The sequence below is a fragment of the Seriola aureovittata genome, chromosome 21 (genome assembly GCF_021018895.1).
Source record: "Seriola aureovittata isolate HTS-2021-v1 ecotype China chromosome 21, ASM2101889v1, whole genome shotgun sequence".
Taxonomy (NCBI): Eukaryota; Metazoa; Chordata; class Actinopteri; order Carangiformes; family Carangidae; genus Seriola; species Seriola aureovittata.
The window spans coordinates 11,300,433-11,321,139 of record NC_079384.1 but is presented as its reverse complement, the minus strand read 5'-3'; the positions used below and the strand labels follow the sequence as shown (position 1 = coordinate 11,321,139).

Here is a 20,707-nt window from a genome sequence, read left to right as displayed (position 1 = left end):
AATTAGCGAGACACAAAAGTGACTCTGACATTTTATGCAGAAGTTGGAAGGAGATTTGCTGTCAGAAATGTCACGTTTGAGACGCTGATGGGTCCTATCAAAATCTTGTCAAAGGAAAATCTGAAAAAATTTATCACATTTCATTTCAAATCTTATTTCCCTTTCATTAAAAATTGATCAAAAAAATATTTAAAAGCAATATTTATAAATCTAGAATTTACACACCTCCAAAGAAAATTGTGGAAATAATAAAAATGTATCAATGGATTTAATATTGTGGAAAGAGATTATATGATAGATGTTTGAAATTGCTGTTATATTGTTGTAATTAATATTAAAAAAAATTAATTTGACAATAATTATCAAATTTATTTGATATAGTTTTATATCATAAAACTGTGTTGCTAAATGGAAAACAATAAAATGTCGTGCTGCTTTATAATCCATGCATGCACACATCAGGAAAAATAGTGATAGTTGGATTTGGCATTTAAATCTCAGACCACTATGTCCACAGCTTTATTCTTAATTCTCAGTTCATATCAACATAATAATGTAAATTATGAAAAGTAAATTAATATTAATAAAATCTCAAGTTATGCATTTTCCTAATTTTATTGTACGCCATAAGAGGTATATAGATATATAGGTAGATATATTTACATTAAAACATATTTCTCTCTGTGAATTAAGGTCATGATGCACTTTAAAAATCTAAGCTGTGTTAAGTGACATATTACTTTTTCTATAACAGTTTTCATGTTATTTTATTTTTCCCTGTGTTTGTTTTGTTTTAAGATTACCAGCACTCAATTCCTTATTATGTGTAACACATTAACTATAAATTATTTAAATGTGAAAAGCTTAGTAATAATTAGCAATAATAATGTCTGATATGAAACATATAAAAATTACAATTATATATCTTAAACACACACAGAAAAGGACAGAAAGAGTTCACGCTGGGGTCAAAAGCAAAGCAAATAGATGATATACATTTTCCCTTTTTCTCCCAGGTGCCGTATTTACCTCATTTTCATTTTAAAACTTGGAGATAATACTTGTTTTGGTCTTGCTGTGAGTGGAGTACTCGGAACTTCAGGGTTTTTTATCTAACGAGACGGCGGTGATAGCAGAGGGGAAAAGATGGTGGGGGCCGGGGCAAGTCGGTCAATTTAATTCCTGACGATCTGAAAGAGGTCAGGATCATTTCATATAGCCCTGGCTGAGCAGATCATTACCAGTCACAAATCTGTTGGTTACATGGCAAGGATTTATAGCTAAGTAAATAGGGAACCGTCATAAGTTCTGAAAATGGCGTGTTGGCCCTGCGATAATGGCTAAAGGACGATTTAATAGAGTTCGGCATTTATTCGTTATCTGTATGCGGACAGAGACTGAATTGGCACTATCACTCGTTTTTTTTAATAATGTGGTAGGCTACCATTGCACATTTTTTCTTTCTGTTTCCTCTGCATGCAACACACGCACCAATGTTGGTGCGCACACACACTTCGATGCCACACGCACACACACACACAGACGCCACACACAAAGCAGCAACTGCACACACATTTTTCACACACGAACACTATACGGAATAGTTTCGATTTCAGTCACAGCAGAAGGCTTGGCCACAAGAGATTGTGCTGGTTTGAGCCGGCATGGACCAGATTTTACAGGCTACAAAGGAAGCAGATTACCACTTGTATCGAATTCCGTATTGGATAAGAAAAATCTTTTGTTTGAAAAAAAAAAAAAAAAAAAAATTGCTGATTATCATAACAGAAAAATTGCAGCAGTGCAATTTTGAATACTGGCTGGCATCACAAAAACACAAGGAAAGGCGCTCATGCAGGAGTAATTATAACATTTACAATATTCTGTATTTACTGCTCTGTATCTCTTGAACAACGCGAGCATCGTTGGCTGTACTAAAGAATGGATGCCAAAGAAAAATAAAGCTAAACAGGAAGAAACAAGAAACACAGCTCAACATGCCCCTCGTATAGTTTTAACAAATCCTCTGCAAGGACTTGCAATCAGTCAGGCAGCACAAATGAGCTAGAACAAGTTTTGTTTGGTACCCATTGACTGATGGCAGAGCTGGGGTGAGGGATCGCAGGATCTGCTGGGTTTGTTCAAGCCCTAAATAACCACATCCACAGTGTAGTTTTAAACTTTGGCCTGTTCAATAATGCATTCTAGTGGGGAATTGCTACTTAAGTTAGAAAAGACAGTTTCCACTCTAAAGTGCGTCTTGTTACTGCCGACATTTTCAAGGGTAAGAGCTCTTTAGAAAAACATGCAGTTATACTTGTTTACCTCCCACATTACAGATATTGACAATAATTTTTTATTTGCAATACTGCACTGAATCATTTTATGATTGGGGGGGAAAAACAAAAATGATGCAAGAACTATTTTTGAGGTGCTTCTAAAATTACAATGAGAAATGCTGTGACAAATGCAGGATTGTAATATGTGAAATACTTGATATTTTTGTGTGTATTTTTATATAGTGTGGATTCATCCAGGGTTCGTTATTATATGACAAATTTCTTTGAGTTTGTTTATTAGAGGGATAATATAAATAGAGGACACAAATACATGCAGTACACTGTTGTTGTTTTTTTATTTTGTTGTTTAGGATTTTAGTTTTCTGGATTTCAGAAAAAGTTCAAATGTTAAATTTTAATTCTTGATATATTCTGGTCATAAGTGCTGGTAGAAGGAGCTGAAGCAGTGAATTATTTTGATATGAAGATACCATTTTTGGACTCTCCCAGCTTTCTTTTTTTTTTTTTTTTTACCTTAAAGTTGGAAATCAAGTTTGTAATTCAAGATATAAAAACACCCTTTTTATATGATACAAAATTATTCCAGACTCACAAAATTCAAAATAAACAACAAAAGTAATAGTGGTCCTAAGTCTTCCTTTAGATCTGCTAACCTTTAATGCTGGCCAAGAAATGTGGATAAAAAAAATAAATAAAAAAAATCACCTTTTAAAAGGCTTGCATATGAGGAAATTTGTCCTTCCCCTTTTTCAGCCAAACATGTTGCATTCCCACGATAAGCCCCAGCCTTCCCTTTCCTCCTCTACAGCCCCCACTTAAGAACAAGCCTGGGAAGCAACCTTTTTAATTGTGATGAGGCATAATTAATAGCAAATCAAATTATTGCCCTCCCTCAAATGTGTGATTCATTATCAGAGATGCAAGACTTTCCAGGACAGGGAATAAGAATAGCATTTCTTATTTACTTCACTTTAAATTTACTATTCTCTTTCATCAAAAATGTATGGCTATGCTAAGATTCATTTTTCATGATCTGTGGCTGTCCCAATAATAAGCCTCACTGTATGTATATACAATGGTAACCTCACATGACTCTCCATGCAGAATCTAAACAGCATGCACCTTTACTGAGAAGCATAAGCTACATGAAATATTGACAACATATCAGCACTGATAAACAGCAGTACAAATGGAGTGGCTCAGCATTTCTCCAACTCAGTTCCAGTGGGCACATATTTCTTTTCATCCTTTTCCAGAGAATTCAGCAAAATGACAGATACAAAATATTTTAAACATACTGCAGACTATATTTTACTCATTTTTTTTTCTCTTGCTATATCAACTTCTGTGATGTGACTTCCTTGATAATGTTAGTTGATACTGCAAGTTGAGCGATCCATTCCCTCTCCTTGTTTAATGTGACAGCGCCAGGACTTGATCTTTGTTTGTTCAAAAAAGTCAGCCCGAGCGGCGTGTTTAGCTTCGTTTAATGTGTTTGTCTTGTGATTTCCAAATGCTAAACATGCAAACAGATAAATCGTCAAGGTTAATTCTGTACCCAGCCATATAACTGAGCTTCTTCCTGCCATGTTTCTGTTTTTTTTTTTTTTTATATCTCTTCTTCACTCTCTCCATCTTTCTCTCTTCTCCCTTTTGCTCTCATGATGCAGTTGATAAAGTTACGTGAAGAGGTAAGTGCTTCTCTGCTCTAACAATTTAAATTATGCTTTCCTACTGAAATTTCCATTTGCCCTCCTCTCTCCTGGAGAAAATTAAAATCTGCTCATTTGGACACTTTTTTTTTTTTTACATGTCTGATTGAACAGCTTAAAGGCCAAGCCAAAGATAATGAATTCACTGAAGGCCAGTTTCTCCAGTTTCCCTTACCTTAAATATCAGAAAGTAAAGATAAGATATTATTTCTGATATGCCTTTTTGAAGATGAATATTGAGGAATGAAGCAAGGCTTAGAGTAGCACAACACAGTTTAGAACTTGATCAACTTCTTAGTTTCAAGAGGGAATGGCTGCTTGTAAGATTTACTGTCCCTTAATTTTCTTGAATGGGGCCAAATGAGTTGCTTTCTGCCTTTTGTAATGAATTGGATAAAGGTTATCATTAGTGAAATGATATATGTTTTTCGCTATACGTAACATAAGAATGTGGGATAGTAGCTGTTGTATTCTCACGTACCACTGCGTTAACATCACCACAGTTATTCTACTCGATTCATGACATTTTATTGTACTTTACTGTCCACACTCCATGACATGCAGTGTAATCTACCATACACAATATGCAGTATAATGAAACGTCCTCAGTCCTTGGTCAACTCAAGTGTTGGTGTTGGTGATGTCTGAATGACATGCTTGAAGCTGGGAGTTTCTAGATCACGTTAATTTATGAACAAGCAATACTTAATATTATTGTAATTTGGCAGATAATGTTGGCGACAATACACAGGCAGAAGACACAAGAGTCGTAGTTAGCTTGCTGCTTAGCTGGTCAGCTAACCATTCTAGAAATACTGTCATAAGGCTTGGTTAAGAATGACTGTGTAAAACCCCAAGCTAATTGGCAATAATGATTATTTTATTATTCATATAACTTTTCAAGTGTCCTGTGTCTAGCTTCATTAGCAACAGTTGGTATTGTTTTCTTCACTTTGAGGCGGTAAACAAGAAGCTCTGATGCTAGAGTGAAATCGTGGTTTCTTGGAATTGACCTGCTCCACTCATAATTAAATGCAAACTGACTTTGCAAATTGAATTCATCTTGCAGTTAAAAAAATCAGTTGTAGCAAACATATTATTGGGCTGCCTTGACAACCTGCCCATTATTGTCTCCCATAAGACTGTCCTATATAAGTACCTTCTACTCCTTAGATAAGCCATGTGAAAAGCTTGATCAACACCAAAAATGGGTAAATTATTAGGTCAAGTAGTGGTATTTAAAGTGGTATATAAAAAGCATGTAAATATTATATAGGTTTTAAACTTGAACATTTGTTCTTATGTTCTTCTTACTATCCAGCAATATTATTAACATTTGCTGAAATGCAAGAATTTCTGATAAAGCCGATTTGCTACTTCCATAGCAACCGTGCATTTTACCATTACAATGTTGAGGACTCAGTAGTTGTAGCATTACATTATATATGTTATATTTTAATTAATACTCATGCTGATCATATTTTGGAGAAAGTTTTTCCCTCTGATTGAGGCAGATTTTGTCAGTTTCTGCAGGTTACATTATATTCTTGTCCTTTGAAGCATGGCTGAACTTGTATTTGCAGGTGCACTTACAGTATGTTGTTAAATGTGCCTTTGAGTGAGACGATGTTCAAGGGGGCTTCTGCAGAAGCTGAGTAATTCAATTCCTATCAAAGCCTCACCATTCACACCTTTCCATAATTTAGAACGCCAACCTGGCCCAGATGCCATGTTATCGCACTGTTTTCTTTTATTTAGCTGTACTTTTGTTTCCCCTTTTTCTTCCCACCTTTTTTGTGCATTTCCTCCTAGCCTGAGGGTCAGAAGACATCTTGAGTTACCTCACCTGTCTACCCTTTTTGGAATGGCCCGATCTGTGTAATCGGGTTTGATTCGGCGCCCTCTTCGCCACTGCACGTCTCCATTGCAGTCTTTTACCCTTCTACTCTTCCTTCCATTTGAATCAAAGGCTGGCACAGCTTATACACACTTAAGCCTTGCTTTTAAAAAACTATACTTTTTTTCTTCCACTGAAAAACATGTTTAAATATTTAGCACCCATATTCACAGCTGTTTGACACTTGTAATTCCTCGTCTTACAAGTCCCAAACAAACGGCACAGAAGATCACACAGTCAGTCTGAATCACAGCTGTCATCATTATTCACTTTGACTCTCCCCCACCCTTATTGAAATAATAAGGAAATCATCTGAACTTTGGAAAATGGTGATAGTAACCGCCTGTGTTTGATATTGAAAAAAGGCAGGAGAGCGAAAGAAGAGGGGAGAGATTTCTTTTGAGCTACAGCTGCATTGTTCTGGGGCTCCCTGTTAATAACTTACAACTGAAGAGTGTTTCTTGACGCAAAAAAGCACAACAAAAAAACACCATTTTCGTGGTTCCTAAGAAGATCTTTGTTCAAAATGTAGGTGTCAGATGAAAAGGCATACATGCATAGGTAGAAATGGTGGTGGTGATGGGGGGGTGCACCAGTGCACTCACAGATGCACAATATTTATCATATATTGTATTTAAATCCTTGGCTAGAAGGCTCCATGAGACGATCAGATATGATTTTGACGGGATCCTTAGTTTGTCTTTAGTCAATGGCAGAGCTGAATTGCAAGCCAGTATTTGAGCTTGAATAGGTGTTCGTGTATGTGTGTCTTTGCCTTATTCTGAATGGTTCCCAATGGTTATATCAGAACCACAGGGGTCAAGCCTTGATATTGGACGTTGTAGCACAGTAGGGGCTGGCAGCCACTTTTCTTTTCCCCTGACAAAAATGCTGACAACGATATCTTACTTGCTTATCATATCTTAGCTGTTGTGTGACATTTGTATATTGGAGCAAAATTGCTTTCCTGGAGAGTAAGAGTCACCTCACTTTAGATTAAGTTTGTAGACGTAATCTCTATATCTGCCTTGACTGTGACTATGTAGTGTAGGATGTTTAGTTTTAATTGTACATGTTCCTTTTCATTATTTTCCTCGGTATCATCCTGTGTTCATGGCTGGATTGTTTCATTATTAGGGCCATCACAGTGTGCCATTACTGGATTCTTAGTGGCTGAACTCTCACCCTTTCCTTCAGGTTCTGTCACCGTCAAACTCGGGGCGCATTATTCTAATGATCACACACACATATACACCACCAGTGCCACCACCCCCCCCACCCCCCCAGCAACACCCCCCCCCCTCACACACCCACCCACCCACACTCACCCTCCCCTCCCCCCGGCCCTAAAAGAAGACAGAACGAGGGAGAGAAGAGAGGGAGAGAGAGAGAAATTCAGGAGGAGAAAGCTTTGAAGTGGCTTTCCATCGCAGTGAGTCTGCCGGCCGTCTCCCCGAGACGTGTCACCTTTGCCGAGAGGGAATAGGAAAATCACGTTTCGAATGGTAATGATAACATACTAATCACTTGAGCTCTTTGAAGAACCCGGGGAGTGTGCTACTCTGTCAGTATCCCTGGCTGCCTCATGCTCCCAGGCACACACAGGCACTGCAGCCATGGTCTAGGTGTATTAGCTTAAGCATTGCATGTCAATACGTCCCCTCCATCTCAGCTGATCCATAGGGGCTCATTATAGACCAAGCGTGGTATCCATTTTCTCCTACGTGCACACTGCCACCATCTCCACTTCCACACCCATGTAACCCCTCCCTGAAACCCTCTACCACACCCTACACCAAAAACATGCCACACCTTGCATCCTATCCCACTCACCATCTCCTCGTCGCTTTCCTCCTAGCCCATTTTACCACCCATCCACCCATCCACCCACCCGTTCTCCTATCCCTCCATCCTCCCCCTGCCCTCCCTTTAACTATTAAAAAGTATCTCTGCAATTTTAAATGACATCTGTCAGCGGCGTGAAGAAAAAGGAAGCGAGGGAAAGGAAGGAGTTCAGAGGGAGTTTTCTCCTCCCTGCTCTTTTCCCATCCCTCTTATTGTCAAACTTTGAAAAGCATGTCATTGACTTATTTTTTTTTTCCTCCACATTTTTCATTTCCTCTGAGTGATTAGCTGGTACATGTTTTGACAGCCCAACCAAAACTAGAGATTTCACTTCTCCCCCTGTCCCCTTCGCTCATGTGATGGGCATAAACCCTTGTCAGAGAGGCGGTTGCCATTCATCGGGTTGTTTTTGAGTGTCAAATGTGTTACATCTGATCGGTTTCTTAACATAGCATATTAGAAAGGCCATCAAAACCAACAACATTCGAGTAAACATTTAAGTCTTCCAAGTTCATGATGTTTATGATCCTCTACTCTGAAGGCTGTATGGATTTAATGAAAGCTGGGTCTTAGTTTGGACTTGCACTAAAAGTGTGTCACTACAGTGGATAATATGGGGCTGTACATGTTGTTTGAATCTATGTTTTTATGTCAGATAGGTGGCTGAAGCCTTGAACTCAACCAACATAGATTAACAATACACATTACTGAGATTACACAGCGGCGCTGTCTAATAAAACAGACCAATGTAATAGTTGAATCAATATTTGAAATCTGTTTGAAGCATCCATGATGATTAAATAAAATATGTGCATAAAATAAAGGAACTTTAATATAAAGTTTAATATCCAGGCATTACTTGAAACAAATAATGATCAAAGAGTTCCTTCAATGATTAACTCACTTGTTATACAGTACACCGGAATCTTTTAATAAGAGCCTTTAGTTTATTAGATCTTGGGAATAGTGTTAAAATCAAACGAAATCAGAATAACAGAATTAAACTTAATTCAGACATTTGAGTGTCACCACAACAGTCACCAGTTACAGCTCATGGGCACCTGTGCCATCCTTTTGAAGAAAATCTGACATGAATGTCCAAAACATAACAACCTCATTGGGAAAACTGTGGGGGAAAAAATTAGACAATTGGCATTTTCATGCAGTTTAATGCAACCCCAACCAAAGCAAGTGAGATCAGTTATAGTTAGTGAGCCTCTTTTGTACAATGTCAAAAAAAATATAATGTTGAAAAAATTAAACTAGGTATTCCCAGCTGGTTTCCTCAGTAAAACAGTTGCCAGTACTCAGTGACAAATTGACTAACTGTAGCTGTTAGTTGAAATGAAACTCAGGGTCCCCCGATGGTGACAGTGGAAAGAATTATATTTAAACCAAACAGGAAAACATTCAAGACATTGTCAAGTAACCTCAACTAATCACTCAGAACATGTGTACAAAATTCAGTAAAATCCCACTCATTCCTGAAGACTACTTGTGCAGGTAACAGCACATATTCCACTGAGAATACAAAATGTCAGCCATAGATCCACATATATTGGTGTCATTTTAAGCTTTTGTGTTCATGTAGCATTGGTTCCTCTTTATTCGTTTTTGTTTGGGTTTGAGAGGACTGAACTGACTGATTCAAAGTGTTTAAAAAGCTAATAACATATAAAATCATTCAGCTCTGCTCTTTGCCACAGATAATACATGTATGTGTCCGTAATGTAGTGCAGTAATTGGATATTTGAACACAATGAAATGAAACCATAATGGAAGATGTCTATGTTTGAGACCCCCAAGATGGAACTCAAGGCCATCAGTCAACAGATCAGATCTTTTCTTGCCTTGCTCGTCAGACATGAATTGTTTAGCTATAGAGCAGGAACCAAAACCTCTAGTTCTCTTGGTTTCTGAGGAACTGCTATCAATTGATATGTGTACACATGATATTAGAGCCCTAGTTCACACCTTTATACTCTCAAACATCCACTTTGAAAAAAATGATCAAATTGCTTATTTAATATTTTATGCAACACATCTTTTCTCTTAACACATTGCTCTCTGAACTCCATGTTTTCAATGGACGGGCTTGTCAATTGTTGATAGCTGTGAGTAAGCCATGGGGGGATGCAGCAGCTCATACATCATGAATAACTGTTTTGGTCTACTAATGTGGATAAACAGGAAGCAGAAAAGAAATCAAATGGTTTTGTGTGGAATAATTATTACACTATAACGATGTTCATTTTATTAACATTTATGACATTGGTGGGTTCGAAAAGGCTTCATTATTTATTATTCAGGAAATCTTACACTTCATCTGTTGCTTTACTATCTACATTTGAGGGACTAAATGTTGATTTTGTCTTAAATTTCTCCATTTGGAAGCTATCACCTCGACAGGATTTTGTTTTGACGGAAAAGCTTCAAATTAAATAAAATTTTATCTTGATTTGCACCTCCCCGCCTTAACTTTTCCCTCGCGTGCAGCAGAAGGCTGTGCTGTGAAACAATACAAGGAGGCAACAAACCTCAAAGTAGTTCTTGTTTTCATGTCCAAGATGAGGCAGCAGCACCTCTTACATTGTCAGCCTCAACATGCATATGCTTGATATTCCATCAGCATATAACACATTGTCATCCATGAAGGTTATTGCCAACCTGGCGGTATTATGTTGTCGCTGTGGATGTGGTCTGTCTGTTTAGGTGACAGTGTTGATGTGTTTCTTTGAAATGGGTCCCAGCCCTCTCAATCAATTTTTTTGTGTGTGTTTGTTTCTCTGGCTTTATTTATTTTTTTTCTCCATTTGTTGCAGAGAGCGCATCTGTTGGACAACACAGAGAAGCTGGAAAGGTCATCACGGAGACTGGAGGCCGGCTACCAGATAGCAGTAGAAACCGGTACGTATTCTGTTTTGGATTGGGTTGGGAAGGAGTGCGGTGGTGTTGGGTGGGGGTTCAAGATAGTGGTGAGGATGAGTGAGAGACAGCAAATTGTCTTGCTCATATGTGAGGTAGGTGGATATGTGTATTTGTGTGTGTGTGTGTGTGTGTGTGTTTGGGGTGGGGGGGTGGGTGGATGTAGAGGGTTGATGGGGGGGTTCGAAAAAAAAAAAACCTCTTTCCTTGACGCCTGATGACATTTTCGGGAGCACATCAAAGGCAAGCCAGGGAGAGAGAGAGAGAGAGAGAGAGAGAGAGAGAGAGAGAGGTGTACAGGCGACAGATCGGGCGCCGCTTCTCCTTGCTCTGCTCCCGAAGAAAATTCATGCATCGCTATGGCAGTGTGTGCGTGTTGTGTATGTGTGTGTTATGGGTGGGTGGTGGTATGTTTTTTTTTTTCTTGTTTTTTTTTTTCTTTTTTTTTTAAAAACACAAACAGACAGGGGGTCTATGAAAATAAACAACGTCAGCGTTCTTCCTGAAGTTCTTAATTCAGGGGTGCAGAAGGAAGAAAAAAACATAATATCACTTTCTAAATAAACCATCCAAAAAAACACACAAACTCCTTTTTTTCCTCATTATCAAGGATGGTTTTTATCTTAAAATAGGAAAAAAGCTCATTGGGATCTTAAATAGATTTAACCAGTTAGCATATTTTTTTTTCTTCCTGTCTTCCTTCCTGACAGTCACCACATTATTGAGGCACAGTGTATTCCTCAGAGATGTATCAAAGCTCATTCTTGAAGTATCAACCAGCTTTCTGTGGCTTCCGTTGTAGTTTTGAAAAAGTTTGTCAATTTACACTATAATCGCGGGGTGGCTGGCGTGTGCGACATCGACAGATTTAATAATTCAAGTCAAGGAAGGTTCGCACGCAGACCACCAGCTTTTGATGTTCTCTGTAACTTGCATTCACAAATTCATAAATACAATCTGCATTCTCTGCTTAAAAATGTTGATTCAAATGTCTCAGATGATCCTTCCGTTATCCGGGTTTTTCGACTGTGTCAAATTCTGCGACAGCCGACAGATTGTTAATTCTACCCAGTTGTATCTTTCACTAGAGAGGCTTGTTTTGATGTTTTGCCTCACAGCTCGGTTGGTGTTTTAAGAAGTGGGCCACGGCTTAAAAGTGTTCAGTACCTCCTGTGCCCGGCCGTTTCTCCCGTCATAGTCGGCCACATGCCCCTTGACCCTGTGTCACTGGTGGCTGTCTCATCCACTGTTTGTGCGGCGAGCTAAGAACAATACTCGTTTATCCTGCCTTGGTCCCACACACTTGGCTTGGTCCACACCAGCTGTGGGGTGTGTTTGTGGTTTGGTGGGGAGGCTTCGCCCCTGCGTCTTTAATCCATGACCCCTTCCTTTACTCTGCTGTCGATACCAACCCTCCGCTCAGATGCACAACCTGAAATGGCAGTGTCTCTGGGTCAAAGCGGGAATACATCTGCACAAAGAACATAGTTACACAGGGAATATGCACTCTTCCACCAGACTAATTACTATATATGCCAAGCTCTCAAATTCAACAGACGCACTGGGCACAAACATTAGGTAGCCATATTTATCCACTGGGTTTATAAGGTTTGACAGTGTTTGCCATCTGATCCCAAATTCAGTTTGGTCTTTAATTTAGTGTTGTTCACCCATCTCAAACTATATATTTACTCTTGTAGTTCCTCAACGGCTCATCACAGCACTTCACAGACATCTTCATGAAATCCTCCACTTTTTAGATCATAGTCCTGCCACAGTTCTTAGAGTATTGAGATACAGTACTCCAAGGCCTGGGATTTGTCTGTTTGGAAACACTAAATTGTTTACTTTTATAGTCCAACAAAGGCTTCATTTAGTGTAGTTCCTTCTCTTTCACGCCAACAAATACAACGTAATGAAATAAAGAAGTGCACCATGCTTTATCCATGCACGTTATGAAAATGGCATTGGCAGTTGTTGAGGAATAAGCTTTGAGTTTTCAAACGTAGAGGTGTGGCATCCATAGTCGTAAAACAAGAATAATTAGAGTGTTAAGTGTTTTCCAATCATACGCTCTCTAGTCATACTGTTAATACTTTTCTTGCCACTAACCTCAAGTCTCCTCAGACATCTAAGCTGCACTTTTTAGAGCAGTTTAGCATCATTATTTTGCAGTAATTCAAAGTTGCATTCTCTATCCACAATGACACAGTAGCACTTAAGAACTGTAATTGACCAGTGGGGGAAGTGGAACTAAAAGACATTTTATTTCAAAGCGATAGATACTGAACAAAGAAATGGCGTAGAAACTCAGCTTTGCCCCCTTTTCTCTTCAGTGTCGACAATATATCTCTTAATGACCAGGAACAAAAAAAACAGGATGCTTCTAGGTCATATTTAAGGGGAAAAAAGAGGACTCTTAGTTCTAAGAAAAGATGAATCTTCACACAGTACCATTTTATCAGATTTTAGCATTTTTTTTCCTACCATTCTCAATGTCTCCAGTGTATTTAGTGAAAACAAAGACTTGCCAAAAGCAGTGAGAGCCCTCAGAGGGATATAGAAGAGACTCTTTGGACATGCAGAGCTATTTACCACACACACCCTCAAGAACCAGGGTCCTCTGTTTGTCTCATAAATAAAGTATAGAACTTCATTAGTGAGGAGCACTGACTTAAAAGCCCAGGCATAGCAACAAGCAGACATGGGGGCTAGCCCAGTTAAAGAGGGCCCTAAATAAAGAGGGAGGGCATGCAGTTAGCCAATTTAAAGACATTTGAGTCAGGGGCATTTGAAATGCTCAAATGTGGAGGCTTGACTGATGTTAAATCAAAGACATGCCAGATTTTAGTCCTTCCCTCCACAGTTGAAAAGATTTTGAATGATTTATGATTGCTTGTTTAGAAACAGCTAGCATGTCAAATAAGACATCTAAGTTGCAATGATTAGCTATTCCACCTTTTTGATTATTATTCATTGAAGGGCCGAGAGTTGAGTCTTACTGATCGACAGCTCATACAAAACATGACTAAAAATTGTTCCATCAAACTCATCTTGAATTTTCTAGTTATGGTTATTAAAATTCACTGTTGTTTATTGGCATAACTCTGATTACTGAGCTGCTTTAAATTAAATTTGCTTTGTTGTGTCAACATAGAAGCCTTTTGCTGATGCGACTGTAAATGTGCAATTGTTTTAGGACACTAGTAGTAATTGTAAACTTAAAGATATAGATGGGCTGGAAACTACTGCAGTTTGTTTGCAGAGACACGACTAATACAGGTTAAATACAATTTTATTTTATTTATTTATTTTTTAGAATTCATTTTTACATGAAATATAAAGGCTTTTAGTTCTTACAATCATGATAGTCACCAGTTGCTACAAATGCATCTCAGTGGCAATATTTACAAATTGTACGACTCAGTAAATTAACTGGCAAATGTGGAGTTTACTTTGAAAATTCACCCCCTTTATATTTGTTCAGCTGACACAAATAACTTAGCGATGGCAGCAAAATGAGCTGCTGAAACAAAGACAGACACAGACAAAAGCACTGCTACTCTGCATTTTAAAGGTGGCCAGCAAGAGGCTGAGAACACTTCTTAGGCAAGTGTTCTTGGTGTTTAGGGGCCTGTAATCAATCCTGCAAAATGAAAACAGCTCATTAGGGATTGATTTCAGTCCCGTTTAGATAAGCAGAGAGGGTCGGGGCCCGGCCCCCAGGGGCCCCAGCCTAGCCCAAAGTTCACACCATGCCAGGTAGAGAGCAGCACCGCAGGCTATCAACTTTATTAGGATGGAGATAAGCTGATTAGACCTTGTCAATCAAAGGTGCCAGTGACTCAATCATGATCCAGGGGACTTTTCTTTCTGTGTCTCCCCTTTTCTCGCCCTTCCCTCTCTCACAATCTCCCTCTCTTTTTTGTGATAAATCATTGAAGCGACCAACAAAGTGGCAGCCATCGCTGGGCTAAGCTAAGCAGCCCTGCAGTTGTCACCAAGGCAGACGCGTGAGGACCCTGTGATGATGTGACGACTATATTAAAGAGTACATCAGTTTGTTTTAGAGCAGTTTGATTTGAACTGCAGTGGTATTAAAAGAGAGGGGGAAAAAGAGGGGAGGGCGAGCACGCCAGCGTCATCGAACATGATTTCAGTGGCAGAGCAAGGGGTGCTGGGACAGCAAGAAATAAATAGATAAATGACAGAGTGACGAGAAATAAATAAATATGTTTTTGTAAACATAAAAAAAATCTTCATGGCTCCCTTTTGAAGCTGAGCGTGGCTTTGAGTCTTGCTGAGAGTCCATGGGCGCTGGAGTGGCCCAGTAACACAGCGCACGTTTGTCCCGACTCTCTATCTCTCCCCCTCCATCTTTGTCTCTTTCTCTGTTTCTCTCCCACTCGCTTTATTTCTCCCTGTTCCCTCTAAAGATCAGACTCGATGATTCTTTTGGTGCTGGGCCACCAAAGTGGTGCTCGCTCCTCAAATCCATACGCAAACACTTAACAAATTACATAATCAGTTACATTTATGAAGCCCAAGTGATATTTAAAGCAGACTCTATTATTGGCTCTATTTCTTATTTTATTTCTGTTTTTATTATTTACAATTATCATTTAATCCAAAGAAATATGAACTGTAATATTTAATTGTATAATCATATTGATAAGTCATAATATCTCCACAAATTAAAATATTTGATTCAATTTAAATTATTTATTTTTTGGAATGGACTTTTTTTTTTAAAACATCCAACATCTAAATAGAAATAAATATAGTCATTTATTTTTTAAACAAAGTAATGTTAAACTATTTTCTTAATTCTCATACTTTTTAACATTAACATTATACAACATTTTTATTATTAGTCTTTACTATTAGTTTTATCTTGTTAATACACCAGTTTGATACGTGGTGTTACTAAGGATTGTGAAGGATTTTTCAGTCACTATATGAATAATTTGTATAAATGTATACAGTATATATGCAATGTAAATCTTTTTCTTATTAAAATGTGACTGAATCTTTTCTCACTTCTTTTCTGTAGTTTATTCTCTCTGTTATACAATGTAGTTTGAATATTTTAAGGATCTCTTTTTCATTCCTCTTTTTAAAAGGACAGTTTGCTAAAGTGGATTTCCTTGAGGTATAGCATAATAAATCACTTTTTTGTAGGCTGATACAATCGGCATGTTGTATTGTGTTCAAAAAGAATATGAAGTTATTTGATAATTGTTTGATTAATGGAGCCGAGATCTAGGATTTAAATATTTCACAGCTTGAGTTTTCAGCTGAGGAGATAGGAGGACTTTTAAAAAAAAAAAAATATACGATTTAAAGGAAAAGTATGTTTTCCTATAGCTATTTAAAACGAAAATAATTGTTAAAAACGCGCCCAAAATTTTGCCTGAAACCATATTTCCTAAATATATATGCTTCAATGCCTAACATCTTGCTCTCAGAAAATCTAGCCGTGGGTGAGCTGTTTATCGGTAAACCCCCGGTGGATGAAAGGCGTAGCAATAATGATTTTTTCTCTCCTAATCGGACCTTGTCAGCAAGGCGTCTTATCGTGGAGAGGAAAATGACACCGATCCTATCGAAGAGCCTGGAGTCCGAGTCGGCGGCACGTGTCCCCCCCAATCATGGCTGGCCATGGCCCAGCCATATCTAGCGCCGCCACAAACGGCGAGCGACGCTTTTTTCATGTGGACTTCAAAAACGTTGCGAGTCATTAAAATTGCACCCACGTTCGGCAGCGGGGATCAGCCGCTCTGGAGCGAAAATGGGATGTGGGAAGAGGAGACTCGCTAAATGTGTTAATTCCATCCTCACATGTTTACGGCTTAATTTTAATCTGTTTGAGGGAGGAGGAGGGGTGGAGGGACGATTGGAAAGGGGGGCGGGAGGGGCAATGAGAAAGCCGCGCACTGCAATAAATCGCCATTATCTTTGACACCCTAGGACTCAGCTGTTCCAGGGATTTAGGGGTCCACTGGCAACAGTGTATATCGTAGGGCATGAAAACACTGTTTACGCTTGAACTGCGGTAGCTAAGGTGCAATCACCAGTTTCAGGCTGCACAGACAAAAGGCCTTACGTGCACAATGGCCAGCTAGCATACGGACTCTCAATGGAAGAGCTGAACCAACAGACTTCGGTATGTGTTTGTATGTGTGCGCCTGTTTTCCCTGCGTGTGCGTGGGCAAGTCTCAGTTTCCCTGTGAATCGACAGGTGTTGTCGCAAACGTCCAAATATTAGCTTAAGTTAAGTGGTGCTACAAAGATGGCAGTGAGTGACGTGTTTGTGTAAAATTAAATGAACCTTACACCAAAGATGGATGCCAAATTTTATGACTGAATAATGATTCAGTTGAGTCCACCAACTAGTCTGCATGTGTCCCTCAATTAGGTCTTCACAAAGTGTTAGCTAGCATTAATAAAATTATGAGAAAATCTTATAATTAGACCTTTAGTCATTTATTAGCTTCAACAAGGCTCTCAACATAATGAGTCTCTTGGAAGTAATGATCTGACTAGAGAGCTCATTGGAGCTCTCCTGCTCAGTCAAACATGAGACAACATTTCTTAGGGAAATATATATTTTTAAATTAAATTTAAACTTATTAAATTTGCGCGATAGCTTAGTACATATTTTATCAAACATTTGTATGTTTAAGATGCAGGTATTACACTTTAATCCATAACTTTAAGTCCATTTTAATGACAGCTTCACATCATTTTCTTACATTGCAAATATCAGAGATTGACCATGGAACATGAACTCAAATATATTATTTACTGAGGTACTGAGAAAACAGCATTAGCATGGTTAACTGAACATGTGCGACCCAACAACTTGATCAACATTTCTCAATAGCAGTACATGATGACCGGTCCACGGTAAGCTACACAAGAGATGAATATAGTAACAGTTTATTAGATTAAAAAAAACATTGGCAATTTCAGCTTTAAATAATGCACAGTATCCCTTAGTAATAACCTTGAATCAGTAATTTTGGCGCAGTTTGTAAATTAGTCTATATTCTCGATCAAGCCTCATCCGAATCGTTTATTGATATAATCTAATCCTTATCTTAAGATATGAAACCCCCCCCCCCCCCCCCCCCCCCCCCAATTGCTAGATAGTGGTATGCCACTATATCTTAAAAGACACCTTTGTCCCAACCTTAAATCACTTTTTTTTTTCTATTTTTAGCTTACAATAACTAAAAAGATACCCCCTGCCTTCTTGCATGCAGAAGAAAAAAGTGTAGCATTGACCTCTGGCTGACACAGAGAAAGCTGAGGGAGGGAGGGGGAGATGGAGAAAAAGAAAGCAGCAGAAAGAGCGACAGAGAGGAGAGAGCTAAGACAACAACTGTGAAGAGCCGCATAGGGTTAAAGAAAAACTGTTTCAGAAGGAAATGGGAGACAAAAGCGAGGACTCAGAGCCCCCATGGGTGCTTTAAAGAGCCGCTACATCTGAGGCGCTGAAATATTAAAAACGGAAAGGGAGAACCAAAAAAAAAAAGAAGAAAAAAAAATTGAAACAGTGAAATAAAGTAAAGGATTGGCAGTGAGAGAGAATTGTGCCACCTTGTCACCCGAGGACGTATATCAGAAATATTAATTCAGTGATGAGAATGACGCACTGCATGACAAGAGGATTGATGACAGTTAAAACCCTAAAAGGAGTAAAAAATGAGGAGACGCTTATCAGAGCGAGTGTGGAATGGCTTCTGTACAGGGATAAGAAATAAGGATGGATATGACTATATTCACAACAGCTACATGTTTTAACAATTTCTATTTCTTTACCAATTCAAAAAATAAAAACTCCTGTAGCTTTTTTTTTTTTTTTTTGACCAGTAACCTCCCTTAGATGTGATCTCATTTACAATGTAGTAAAGTGACAACCTTTCTTATTTAAAAAGAGGCAAGTGGCACGCTACTACAAAGCACTTGAGTAATGACAACTGAGTCAAACTACCATTAGCATTGTATCTTCACAGTGAGTCTTCTGTCAAGCTGGCAGACATAAATGGCCAATTTTTGATGCAGATTCAACAGAGTGTTAAGGAAGAAAATTGTTAAGGGGAAAGTAGTACTATTGCTGCTTCTCAATATTTCCCTTTTGCTTTGCTCATGTAAAATGACAATTTTGTTAGTTGTTCAAAATAATTTGAAGATTTCAGCCACGTACCTGTGATGTGTCATGACGTCAGTCGTAATATCCCCTTTTCTTTATAAATGTTTTGAATAGATTTTATAAGACAACAGTATGTACTGAATTTAATCAGTTACTTAATTTTTATTTGTTTGCGTTGAATTAAAAACACATAATCACAGAGAGTGAAATCATTAAATATTATAATGACGACTGCAAAACCTGACAGAAAGAACTAATGAGTAATTCATCAATGACTCTTCAGGCAAAATAAACTTTTTCAGATGAGGAATACTTGCCTCATACTGACCTGAAATAGCATTCACAGTGCAGTTGAAAGTGTGTGTCAGATTTAGCAGTAGTAAGCAGACAGTCTAAGGCAAAGTTACTAATAGTAGTTTGCTACCCAGCTGACTGCTGATGCCATTTTAATCTAAGTAGTCTGCCATTATTCACTTACAGTAAAGATACATAAAAGTTAGAGTTGGCAAAAATGTATTTTTAGGCACATGCCTTACTGTAACAGGAAAAAATAAATTATCCAAAACGTGGAAATAAGTATATAATAATAAGTAAGATTTTTTAAACTATTTTAACTACTTTTAACTACTGTGTTCCCCAAAACCTAGAATAAATTAGGTTTTTAAATAACTCCCTGTACCATTGCCCACAATCTTAAATATTCTTCTCAGTTTTTTCTGAATGGTTGTCAAAAAAAACAACTTAATTTATACTGTGCCACTAAATCCAGTGCAGCTTTATATGAATTTTGTTGTTGTATTTGTTGTATGTAATGTATATATTTTGCCCCATCAAAAATAAATCAATCAAATAATTAGCTTATCATAAAAAAGAACAGTGACAGTGCCAAACCAGTGTGTAATTTTTTTTTAAGGAAAGTATATGTGCAATCACTTTGTGTTTTCTCATATTTCTCGTCACTCTCATACCAGTATTTGAAATGCTGACTGGAAAGTAATGAATTATATATTGTAAATAATAAAATAAATGTAAGAGGTTCCTGAAACACCAGGCTGTACTTTCTGTAAAACTTGGACATAATGCACTTTGTTAAATTATAGATAAAAGTTTTATACCTAGGTGATAAGATTACTGGTTTTGAGTAATCTGGAGCATTTTAATGTTTCTGATAGTTTAAACAAGTTATTAGTAGGTTATAGTAACTTTCCCAGATGGGACTGCATCCAAAGGTCTGTGAGGAAATAACCCAACAACAACAATGACCCCTTTTAGCTTAAGATGGAAAGCTGGTGCAAGATTAGACTTCAATTTCTTGGTCTAAATCTAAAAAGAAAGTACAACTGCTCATGTTCCCTGCAACAATAAAAGTTGGTTCTAGCCTTGAGAAAAATATTTGATCCTGTGTTTAAAAACCATAGAGGACTAAATGCAACCATTAGCTCTTTTTTTGAAATGTAGACATTTCCCGAGCCTCCCACCCTGCAAGTTACACAATTATACTGTACAAACACAGTGAAGCACATTAGCCATCTCCGTCTGTCCTTGCCTCTCTTTTCCTCAATGGTAGCCCCAAGGAGCACCCCCCCACCCCCCACCCCCCACTCCCCCCGCCCCTGTCAAAGGATCTTCCTCCTTGGCTGTCCTGTGCCCATCAGACAGGGTGCCCGCCCGTTTAAGACACCCAGGGAACATGAAACAGAGCCGGGCCGAGATGTCAGCTGGTTGCCCCATCTGCCAGTCAGTGGGATGGTAAAGCTTTTGTCCTGGGGGGTAACCTTAGGAGTGTTCTGCGTGCTGCTCAAGCGTGTTTGTGTACGCACACATGTGCGAGTTGCTTTGGGACAGGAGAGCCTGCATCACAGTTCTGAGC

The 20,707-nt window shown here is 38.4% G+C and overlaps 1 protein-coding gene across 4 annotated transcripts in view; it reads left to right on the top strand.

Annotated features, from left to right (window-relative positions):
* Positions 1 to 20,707, top strand: part of vti1a (vesicle transport through interaction with t-SNAREs 1A) — a 115,539-nt gene that overhangs the window by 23,848 nt on the left and 70,984 nt on the right. For 2 of the 4 annotated variants that reach the window (XM_056365392.1, XM_056365390.1), the window contains exons 5-6: positions 3,971 to 3,991; positions 10,577 to 10,661. In XM_056365392.1, coding sequence (XP_056221367.1) covers positions 3,971 to 3,991; positions 10,577 to 10,661 — 106 coding nt within the window. The remainder of the gene's footprint in view (positions 1 to 3,970; positions 3,992 to 10,576; positions 10,662 to 20,707) is intronic. The other 2 variants (XM_056365393.1, XM_056365391.1) reach the window with 1 other exon arrangement.